The sequence below is a fragment of the Oenanthe melanoleuca genome, chromosome 2, assembly GCF_029582105.1.
Source record: "Oenanthe melanoleuca isolate GR-GAL-2019-014 chromosome 2, OMel1.0, whole genome shotgun sequence".
NCBI lineage: Eukaryota > Metazoa > Chordata > Aves > Passeriformes > Muscicapidae > Oenanthe > Oenanthe melanoleuca.
The window spans coordinates 65345482-65357917 of NC_079335.1; the positions used below are offsets into that span (position 1 = coordinate 65345482).

Genomic DNA, 12436 nt, shown 5'->3' on the forward strand with positions numbered 1-12436 from the left:
GATGATTCTGCACATGGTGCTTTTCCTCCTGAAAAATACAGCAAATTAGTTAAAAGAATATACTTTCTTGGATTTAAAGGTCTGTATTTTCATTTTCTTTTGCTAGTTTAATGAATAGTTTACTTTAAGTGCCTTCAGACTCAGTGAACACTGCTTAAGAAACAGGAGCAGCAAATAACTTTGGGAAGCAGTCCAGGGCAGGGGAGAATTGTTCATTGTAAACTGTACTTAAGAGTCTCAGAGATTGGCATGTAACCTTTTTATATCTCCTGTACACTTGCACAATAACTGAAGGGTGCACTGCTCTTTGTCTCTTATGGATGTGTAGGATAAAATGAACTGCCATTCTTTAATCAAAATACAAACCTTGGAGTGTTGCCTTTTTCAGCAGAACTTGGCATTAATTCACCTGTTGCTGTACTTAGAATCCAGTCCTCTGGAAAAATACTTCAATTTGTTGACAGAAAATATGCATTGCACAAAAGTATTTGAAAATACAAATTAAGCAATAAATTTTCTTATTAAAAGTGCACACGTTAGGTACTGCTGTGCTTCCCATGAGGCCAGTGTGAAACCAGCACAGGCATCTGCTGTGTTTTAAGGTGCCCCAATATTAATGTGTTTGTTAGATCAAAGCACATTTCCCTGTTGTCCCTGCTTACAGTGCTTACACAACAACTTTGGTCTCAAGAGTGTATTCCTTTTGGATAAAACTCCAGATAAGGGATAAAAGACATGAATGGGGGAACACAGGCAGTGTGCAGAGCAAGCTAACGTGGGATCTAGCCACATGATCACAAGAGAGCTTGTCTAAACGATGCATTTCCAAAAATGTTTTGTGGTGGTAAGCACTGAACTACAGGCATTCTGCACATCAAGTGTGTTACCTTTGCAGCACACTATTTGTTAACAGAGATAGAGCCTTGTCATGCTCCCAATAACATCTTTTTTTTCCCTTTGGAATTACCAGAGTTGTCAGATATGTCCAGATGTGTTGTTAAAAGGGATTGTTATTGTGAACTATAGACTTTATTCTGGGAACAAAGGGAAAGAATTCATCAGTACATGCCTTTTCTTGTTTTACAAGTATGCTCTAAAATGGCTGGGTAGAAATAACCTCCAGTGCTTTTATATTATTCCTAAACCTTTAATAGAGTCTGGGTTTTTTTTTGTTAATTGGACTTCCACAGAATTGGTATATTGAAAGACAGACACATAAATATCTATATATCTATAAATATATCTATATCTATATCTATCTATCTATCTATATATATATATATAAATATAAATATAGCTCCATACATAACATATGTAGGTATATACATACATATCCACACATCAGAGGCTTATATGTAGACATATATTACATACATGAATGTCATGTATCCCTTCAGGACACATTACCTTCCTGTACTTGATGAAACACTGAAGGCTGTTGGCTGTGAGAGACTTGCGGAGCTCCCCTCCAAACCACTGTCAGGCCACATTACTGGTTTGTGTTTGAAGAGCTGGAAAAACAACCTGAGAGAGGAAATGCCTTCACTGATTTCAGAGAGGGCTGAACTTCAGCCAGAACTTTGTACAGCAAGAGCAAGAAGGTCTCCGTTAAGCATACAGTCCTGCGAAGAGGCATGTAATTAGAGAGTGAGCGTTATTTCCCAGCTCACACGAATTCTATTGGGCAATGCTGTGTGTATCATTGGCAGTACTTGTATCATGCCACATTGAAAATGTTATAGAAGTATGTCTTAAAATAATCAGCTAATCTAAATTTACAGTTCTAGAGGTAGGACCTCAGACCCTTTAATGCACTGCTTCCTCACTGAAAACTGTCACACAAAATACAGGGAGTAATAAACCTCAAAATTAGTATCAAGCATTTCCTCAGCATCATCCCTGAGATGAGATCTTGCTTGACTCCTGAGTATAGAGAGCAGTTTACATTAAAGACATTTCCCCCCATGAGACTGAGAAGGCAAGCAATGAATAATAATTTTCAAAGATGTTTTTACAACGTTTTATTAAATATGAAAGAGCGTACATATAGGTGTTATTCTGAGGACATAAATTACACAAGGATTACAGGTTCTGTCAGAAAAGCACAATAATGAAACATCTTTACATTTCAAACTTTTCTTGTTAGCTTTTAACAAATAAGTCTATTTCTGTTGCAAACAAGTAATGAGTGCTATTGAACTTTTGCAAATTCCCACAAAAACATCATGCTCAGTAGGATACTTTAACTATTGTAAATATGAAATCAGAATTAGATTCCTAAATAGCACGATGGAAGAGATTTACTACTTAATCAAGATAAATGACACACTGAAATAGGAGCCGAGACAAAATTGGTCATTTATTAGAAAAAAATTCCACTTCAGACACTCTGTTAGAATCTGCTTTCTTTACTTGCAGGAATAATCACTGTGATTAAATGTAATGAGCAGAACTGGCCTAAATATTTGTAAATGTAGCCATCAAAAATTTGAGACGTGCTGGTTTTCACTGATTTTCCCACTGAAAAAAACCCCCACCCACAGATCTATTTCCTTACGTTTCAAAAGGCTCTTCTGCAGAGGGCCAACCAAGCCTATGTGTGATTTCCACGTCCTCCACGGTCATCTGCACTGCCGGCTACTGCATCCTATGTACGTGTTTAGGGTCATCATCCACTCATCAGACTCAGTTACCACTGACTTGTGAGAGCAGAACTAGTCTGTGCAAGTCCTAACAAAATGGTTTTTTTGAACTTCAGGTAAACAGGAATGTAATTTCATCGTAAAAAAAGCTCTCAATTTGACACTCGGAAGACTACTCAGATAAAATACATAATAAGCATGTGGTTTGGGTTGTGTTGCTAGGGATTAACAGAGGTGTTTTAATATATTAATACAAACATTAACAGAATGAATCAGACAAGCTAATATTATTGCAGGCTGTAGTCTTATTTCCAAAAGAAGTCATGAAACATAATTTCGAAGAATGGTAATTTTTGTAGCTAAGGACTTCACATTTATTTTTAAAACCACAAAAATGGGGCAGTATTCCTGATATCTTTCAAAACATTCTGCAAAAAACACAGCTTAAGCCTGCAAACACTAGAATATACAAGCAGTCCCAGTGACCTCCAAGGTAAGCATTCTCACATGGCAAAGTGCTGCAGGAATCTTTTGCTTTTTTTCAGAGAATGCTTAATAAAAGTGCAATATAGTGAAGCAAATAATCAAATTATTATGCCTTTATTATAAGATGAAAAATATTCAGATATTTTATAATTGTGCCTTTTGTAGGGCAGGCATTCTGGTTTGCCTAGAGCCAGACCACATTAGAAGAGCTAGGCAGGGTATGCCCACACATTTTCCCCAGGATGGCAACACCCCAAAGCAGTTCTGTGGTACAATCCTACCTACAGATAAAACATTGTGCTGCCCAGTCAAGCAGTTATTTCTGTTTTGACAGAAGCTGATGTGGTTTGCTTTACCTTTCCACCCTCCAGAACATGCCATGGCATGTTCTCCCTTCTGTCTCCTCGGCACCCTGCCCTTCCCTACCCAGCCTCTTTTCTTCCTGAGATGTCAGAAGTACTTACATTAAGATTTGGAACCTGAGAATTTGGAGGTATTTTTTGACACTACAGGGCTGCATCTGTACCGTACCATGCTATCTCCTGCTATACTATTACAGTTACAATATAAATCTCGTAACTACTTGATACCTGATGCCTTCCCCATATAAATAAAAAAAAAACAGCGTACCATTCAGCCATTAATATATGACACTTACTCTGAGTGACCTTTGCCTTTCACAAGTCCTCTTTGCCAAACAAATATTGAAGGATCATTTCCAAAACCCCAGCTATGAAAAACTCCTTGAAGTAAACAATTTCACAGTAAAATAAAGAAAAATATATCCAGAAAATAACACTCTCTCAAAATTAAAACTTATATACATCAAGAAAAAGTTGAGGTTTTTTCCTCATTCTTTTATCAGTTTTACATTACCTGTAGATATGCAATGTTATCACTAGGAGTTATTACTAGGAAAAACAAATCCAGTGAAGTAAGTGTCTTTTCCAAAACCTTTCAGAGATCAAGAAAAGTCAGCAGTCAACTTTATTACTGTAACTAATTTCAATTCAGGCAGCAAAAGACTGTTTAAGCTTAATTCCCTATGATTCTGACTATCCAAGATAGATCTTTCAGGGCAGTCTAATAAGCCTTGTCACTGCACTTAAAATCATCTCTGGGCACAAATTAAGTTTTCTATGGATGGAATTCAACCATGAACTCACTATTTATGATTCTTGTTTTATGATTTGTTTTAGAATTCTTAATAGATTAAGCTGGTTTAACATTTACCACGAATTTGGTGCTATTCTTTAGCAAAACTGAGCTTTAACTGCAACTGCAATGCACATCCATGTATGTAAGAATTTATGTGATGAGTTTAATATACTAGAACAAAAATATTTAAAACATGAAAATTGTATCAGAACATTTTCTTATCAAGAATCTACACTGAAATATGCCAATAAGTGTTATTTAATTTTGGCATATTAAAGTAAAGAAACTAAATCCTCTGGATTCAATATAGTCAGCTTTTTTTCCCTATGGAATGGAAAATTGCCACTCAAAACTTTGAAATTTTTGGACATCTAGTGAGCTCTGATAACTATTTTGAAGACTCCTATTTGTCAGACTTTTTTAAGAAATTGGTATTCTACAATGCATGCTATGGACTGCTATGTCAATGGCTTGTATTTCTATCTTTTCAGGTTTTTTCCCTACTTAACTGAGGTCTAATTCATGGCAAGTTCTACATGAAAATGCAACTGGACTGAGCTGCTTATGTCCAAGTGTATCTATTTTAAAGAGAATGATTACTCTGCATTCACATCCTACAAGTATTCTAGTAATTAGCCCTGTAGAAGCCAATAGCAAGTGACAGGTAACAACCTTGAACAATTTCACTCCAGGACTATTTTGAATTGTTGTGGGTTTTGAAAAGAAAGACCAGCTTTTTGTAAAAAAATTTGCTTTCATGTGAGGCATATTAAACTTGTAAACTGTGAATTTAACTGATACAAAACAATGCCTGACAAGTGCAAAACCATGAACAAAATGCAATCATTAATTACTCCTATGATATATCCAACTCAAAAGACTTGCAGCCCAGGTTTTCAAGATCATCAAAATGCCAAAGGTACAGGCAGGCATTTTTAAAATCACTCAATGATTACATGGCTCATTCCGATGGATTGAAAAGCTGGAACTTTCTGGCAATGTGCAAAATGCCTGTCTGTATCTTTAAGTTTTTAAGTGAACTTAAAAGCTGATGCATAGTATGCACACACGGACTTTTCACAATTCAGTTGCTTCCAGAGAAGCACCACATTCATGCCATGCAACAGAGTTTTTTAACTGGGCTGTTTTCTGCTGTTTGTCTTATACACAGGCCTGAACAGCCTCCTCCTGTTGTGTGAGAAAAAGACAATTGAGATTTAGAACTATTTGCTGGAGTGGGTGAAGGTGAAGTGGAGGCCCATGCTGGCCTCCAGGGTTTCTCAATGGAAGAGGATGTACGGTACAGCTGTATCATGTTCCATGTACGGATGGTACACTGTCAAATTTTAATAATGGGCACTTAGCAATTGAGACAGTTTAGAGAATGACCTTTCAATTTAATTAAAACTGTAAAATGGCTTCACATTTCTGGGATTAACCTTTTTAGATGGAAACAGATGTTCCAGAAAGGGATTAGATTACAAATGAATGGTCCCTCGATTTAGAAACTAAGCAGCTGTAAAAAGCTACAATTTCAAAACATAATTAAACTGGTCAATTTTATAGTTTCTACATGCTGACTCCTAAATGATACAAAAATATTGCAGTATTTTGAGTCATTTGAAGATCTGCTCAGTGTAACATGATAAATATTTTCTAACAGAAAATTGGTTGTTAGCATTTACTTCAAAAAAACCCACATTGTTTTGGTAGTGGGTAATTTAAATGTAATGGACAGTAAGATCACTTTTAACTTTGCATTAAATTGCATCGGCCACCTTGCAAACATAAGCCTGTGATTTACACATTTCACTCCCTCACTGGCAACGGAAATGTCTCAAGTTAGAATTGTGTTTTGATTATATGTTGATCTACATTAAATACAGGGTACATAAGAAAAATCTTAGCTTGTTTTTTTATAGGGCACCCAACTAAAATCTTTACAAAAGATAATTATTCATTCTTCCATGTAACAGACACAGATGCCACTTTTATAAATGTACCCTTATGTTCACTCGCCAATAAAATAGTAAACAAATCAACCTTTTAAACCATTTTTATAAATTATTAAAGTATTTTTACTGACACTCTGCAACAATATACAAAAATAATACTACAAGAGTACCGATCGGTCTGGCCTACCCCTCATTTCACAGGAAAGCAAAGGCTGGGGGATGTTTGGTAATCAATCATCACTGTAGATGTCTCCTGCAAATGGTAGGTGTACGTGGCTGCCTGTGACGTTGGGAAGCCGAGAGAGATCAGGCAGGTTCTGGATGCGTGACCTGAGTTCTTTCCGTACTTGGGACACTCTGGCTAACTTGCGTTTGTACTCCTGTAATGCAGAAGAATTCAGTATGAGGTTTTTTTGCTATTACCATCCCTACTGCTTACTGCACATGTGATTTTCCTTCTGCAAGTTACATGAACAGCCTTTAACAAGTTAGAGCCCAGAGATCTGGGTATTTAGGAGGCAGAAGTATCAGCCCTAGCATTTTCCCAGCAATGGACTTCAAAAACATAGCCATGGGTTTGTTTTGCTTTGAATTCTAAGAAAATAAATGCTAAACAAGGAAGACATTCCCAGCTAACATAACCACAGGCTTTTCTCCATGTAACTAGGAGAATGGGATTATTCTTAATTAAAGACAGTCATTGCACATACTCTACTATCAATAACAAAGGCTAGAAGGATAAACTTACTGATGTCAAAGAAGTTACCCTTGATCTCATACTTCTGAATAATAAAACCAATCAAATATCCACTAACTAGGCCTGAGAGGCCCCACCAAGCTGACCAGTGATAAGTATTTTAACTTTTATAATAAAAAAAACCTATTTCCTCGGTACCTTTCTAGATTTATCCCTGGGTTTTCAGGAACTTTTCTAATTGGGAGCTTAGGATTTCCTATTGTGCTGGAATACATGATATGAAATGTGAGTGGTCAAACCACTCACAATTGATGTATTTCATGATGAGGCACTTTTCACTTGAAACAACATTATATAAATAAAGTTTAACATTGTAAACCAGTGCACTAGAACATAGTCAGTGGTCACCTCTAAAGATGAAATATAATGGAGAAGAATATCAGCTTTTATAGAATGAAAACAGTTGTTCCAAAATATGAGAATATTAACATATAATTTACAGGAATATTTGAATTTCAAACACTTAGAAAGTGTGGAAAGCAGAAGAAACTACGCACTAGCAGACAAAGCAGCGCTTCGAAAAAAATACCACAATTCAAATATCACACATCAAATGCAGATGCTTTCTAGTGTGGCTGCAGGTTTTGCTGCAGCCTGGGAATGGCTGGAAGTAACAACACATAGGTAATCTATAACTTGGATAATCAGCCCATGGATAACCAAGATCATATGGCTATAATCACTTTTAAATAACAGTGGTGAAAATTCTACATGATCCTGCAACAGTGACAAATATAAACACTTGATAGTTCCAGCAAGTATGAAAACACAGTGCAAATATCTATGAAAGGTAACAATCATGCAGTTTCTTTACAAGCTCTAAACACAGTTTTAAATATGTTACTGCATTATTAATAATATGGACTAATATGGAAAAACAATAAAAATGCCTTTTGGTAGTAGAACTCAATAAAGTAAAAAATGTAGCATAGAATGCTAGATAGCTGGGATATGGTCAAGATTTACTGGACAAGATACAACACACGTTAAAAAAGTTTGCAACTACTAAGGCAGCAGCATGACCTTACCAAGGGCAGTAAGAGAACCATGAGATATCTTAAATTCTTAATGAGAACAGTAATGGGTAGCTAAAAAAAAAAAAAAATTATCAAATCTTTACATAGAAGAAAGAAAAAGTGTCCCTGAATTAGGATCATCAATTCCTTGGTATCATTTATATTTCAAAATCAAATATTACATGCAGATTCTTATGAGATGCTGAACAGAGTGAAAATACTACAGATGCCCCAGTCAGTGGAACTGTAAACACTTGGTAATAGTACATAGGGTAAAGCAGCATTTACTTTAGGATACAGGTAGCCAAAGCAGTCCTTCAACTCTAAGTCCCTTGGTCCTGTGACAGCCATCACATGCTCACACTTATCAAAAATGTTCTCTTCAGTGCAAGTGACTTCAGGACATTGCTGTGGAAATGAAGGTCTGTATCCTGTATTGTATCCCTACAGTAATGCCCAAAGGCCACAAATACTTCACTGTTTCATACCTGAATTTACAGCTGCATACAGCTGTATGAGGCCTCACTGAGCGTGTGATGCATCTCACTGTGTGAGATGCATAGTCTTTTGCCAGCATATAAAAGGCCAATCACAGGCATTCTCACTATGCATTTTGGTCCAGGATGTGGACACTCCTAACTATTACTTCAGGGAATAGATTTTAATGCCAGAGGACAAGACCAGCTTCAGGTTTCATTGTTTACTAAAATAACCAATTTGGTGCTATACAGAATACTAGTCAAATAAAATCCCTATTTTCACAAGCAGGATGCCTGGAGATTGATCACTCGGCAACAAGGATTTTTAGGAAGCTAGATGATCTGGCCTCCACTGTGAAAGATGCACTGCTGTACAGAAGAATATGAACAGAACTGTAAGCAGAATCAATACACTCAAGAGGCCTAAAAATCATAAAATATATTACCTATAAAATCCCTCCTGTAGTTAATTCTGGTAAAGAGCTGAATTCTGCCCAAGTTTATTCTTTATCAATGAGGAATGTAAAGCAACAAATCAGTATCCTTTCACAAGCTTGAAGCCTGAAGCTAGGCAAATAGACACAGTCACTTAGCAACAGACTCAGCAGCTATATTCTTGCTAGACTTTACTCCAAAACCTGAAATGTGACTTATATTAGATTGTCAGTTGCTTGACTCCCTTAAAGTTCCCTTTAGCTGATAATAAATCATTTCCATAACAACACTGCATTTCTGACATCCAGCATTTTCCATATAAATTCTACCTGGGACTTGTTGCCTAGTGACTATCAGCTTGATCAATACTACTAACAGTAGGTTCCTTTTCCTCATTACGGAAAATGTTCTCATAAATTCTGTCTTCCACATAACACAGTCATCTTCCTCTCACCAACATCTCTGGCATAATGCACTCTTGGGAGTCAAAATTTGTTCCTTAAGCCTGCTCAGAAATATGAAACTCTGAGAAAATTTGCTTGAAAATTTTACTGCAAAACTAGAGTAAAAAAAAAAAAAAAAAAACACAAAAAAAAACCACAAAAAAAACAAACAAAAAAAAAAACTAAGCAAGGTTTTACAGCTGATTATATTATTGATGCAGTATAAGGTACAGAATGCCATTTTAATCCAATTCTGGTAATACAAACCATATGTGAGACCTGAAACTGCAGGTTAGATGTTCACAGCAATCCTCCCCCACAAGCAGAAAAATTATTTACCTATCCAGAGCACCTAATTTCCCATTACATTCCTGAAACAATTCTAGAAATCACTGGAGATGCCTAGTTTTTATGACTGGTGAGCAAGTCCAAAAGAGGACTGATTTTCAAGTACAGTGACTCAGCAGTTTAGAGGCATTTTCAAGGCAGATGCTGTTCACAGTCTGACTCTATTTAAAACCACTAGTCTCTTCTGAGAGGTTTGATTGTGCACTTTTAAGGCTGTATAGTCCTAGCATGACCTAAGTAGTCCTGGACTGCTGGAATACAAGTATTAACAACACCTGCTGTATGTACAGCCTTTACTGTTTTATCATAATAGCATCCACTGAACCTGCAACCTTTTTCCTCAGTGTGTATGTTGAGATTGTGATAATGAAAGCAGAGAAGTGGGAACTGGGATATCTAGGTGTTATTTCCAGTATTGTTGCTCCATTAGAAATGCTGGACATTATACAACCAAGTAATCCTATTTTTGACACTTTTCTGGAAATTCCCATGGAGAATTTCAATTTTATTTTCACTATTTTAAGATAAACTTCAAATTACCCATGTATAAATGAGGCAAGATTTGAGATATTTACCTCAAAGATTCAAGGACAGGCAGAAGTATGATTCTTTCTTTTGTTACACTGAGCTTAATTTGCATTTCTTCCTACAAATGAAGAGTGTTACTCTTGGGATATATGGGCAACCTGATCTTTGGAATTAAAATCTCTTCAGTTTCTCCAGTGGCTTAAGCTAACACTACTTTAAGGCAATATTTGTTTGCCCTTCCAGTAATAAAAGCTGGTTTATGAGGTAATTAGAACTTATTTTGCTCATTAGAGTCTCACTGATTACTACAATTTCCATTATTTGACAGTGTATATGGATATTTTGTGAAAGCAATGCTAACAACATATGGATTCAGAATCTAGATTAATAGTTCTTCTCTATCAAAAAGTACCAGGCAAAAAAAGCCAAATAATTTTTGATTAAACATTACAGACATCATAAATAATAAAAATGTGGGCAGGTCAAACAAGCTGTGCACTGCAGAAAATATATTCCCTTCCAAATATATAGATGTTCTGTAATAGGAAGGTGGTACAGATTAAAGATCCACAGCATGGATATGCTTTCCCTTTATAACACTGATATGACTTTGAATGTTCATCTGATCAAGGAGGCTATAGAATGCATCAAAATACTGTGTGGTAGAAAATGTATAGCAAAGCAAGAATAAAAGGTTTGCAGGAAAGCGCAGATTTTAATCTGCACCCTTGTTAGCTACAGAAAGGTGAGGTGGAAATAAATATTTCAATACAGAAAAACAAAACCCAGATGTCTAAAAGGCTTTTAAGGTGTTGAGGGTACGTGTGTACATCAGCATTCATGGCCTGTATGTACACAGTATTTAAAACGGAGACCTCTGACTTTCTAGGTCCATTCCAGCCTTCAGTTTCAGTGCAGATGTCAGAGCTGCATCACAGAGCAAAGGCTTCTCCTACACTGTGTTCAAAAGTGCAGAATCTACTAGAAATCTTCAAAGATTCAGATGCAAGCAAATCTCATGTCATAGCCTGGTATCTAGATTCTGAAGCTCAGAATCACAGTATTTATACTCTGCCTTGCTAAATGCCTCACCTACTCTGGGTATTTTTCTGCAAGGAAGACTGACAACTAGACTTTAGGACTAGATAAGCCTCACTATCACCTTAGAAAACAGATGAGCAGGGTTAAATTTTGTGCTGCCTATAAAAATTTAGCATGGCTTACATTTGTCAGCAGTATGATTAAAAACTCAACCTATTTACCAGTGTTTAGGATAAATGAAACCCTGAAATAACTTTAAGAGACTGAACCAACATCAATAAGGTTCACACATGAGGTAGAAGAACTAAGGACAGTTAAGACAAGCTAAGGAAGGGACTGACTTGGCTAACCTTCCATTGCACATTGGCTACTTCCTAAATAACAGATTTCTGGAAGAAAGCGTCAACTTTTTAGATATGTTAATATTTAACTGTTTTGCATTTGGTCTTGCCAGGTTTTGAACTAAGTAAATCGCACTGAAGCAATAAGCAACTAGCTGGTAGTTTTAGACTGCTTTTTTTAATCAGTTTTGTTCTATGCATTACCCCATGCATTACTTACTGTGCACATTATTATGTGCAGATTTACTAATATTCTCAGACTGGCAAGCTTCAACATTACAGAACACAATTTTCTCTCCAGAAACCTTCATTGAGCTGATAGATGAAAGTCCCATTTTTCCTTGTACTTAAAATTTCCAAGAACTTAAAAGCAAATTTTCTAAATTAAGTATTAGAGACTCCTCGGCTTGGCAAATGAAGCAATAGGAAGAAATGAACTCAGAAGTTTGAAACCCACGAACAAAATTCATGACCATCTGGGGAAAGCTTGACTATGTGACTTTGTCTACCATCCACTGCTATGCTGTGGTACATACTGGAATACACTGCAGACCTTCCAATTGCAAATTCCTGACTGGAAGAGTAGTAGATAGAAACAAAGCATTTTATCAGCACATTTCCCATCTGAAGAGTGATTATCAGAAATGCAAAGTCCTTCATGGTGGCCACAAATTACTCTTCCCATTTCTTGAAAATGCAATTTTTATCCAGTTCTTTCAAGCCTTAAACAGTATCTCAAATCTCATTAATTGCAGCCTTGACTCCTAGTCTCCATCTCCATTCCAGGAACATTGCTCCTAGAACCAA

At 36.3% G+C, this 12436-nt stretch overlaps 1 protein-coding gene across 1 annotated transcript in view; it reads right to left on the reverse strand.

Annotated features, from left to right (window-relative positions):
* Positions 1–2006: 2006 nt before the first annotated feature.
* The window catches only part of RPRD1A (regulation of nuclear pre-mRNA domain containing 1A), a 43529-nt gene continuing 33099 nt past the window's right edge, over positions 2007–12436 (reverse strand). Inside the window, exon 7 of the mRNA XM_056483686.1 lies at positions 2007–6621. Within this exon, the coding sequence (XP_056339661.1) occupies positions 6472–6621 (150 nt within the window). The 3' untranslated portion in view covers positions 2007–6471. The remainder of the gene's footprint in view (positions 6622–12436) is intronic.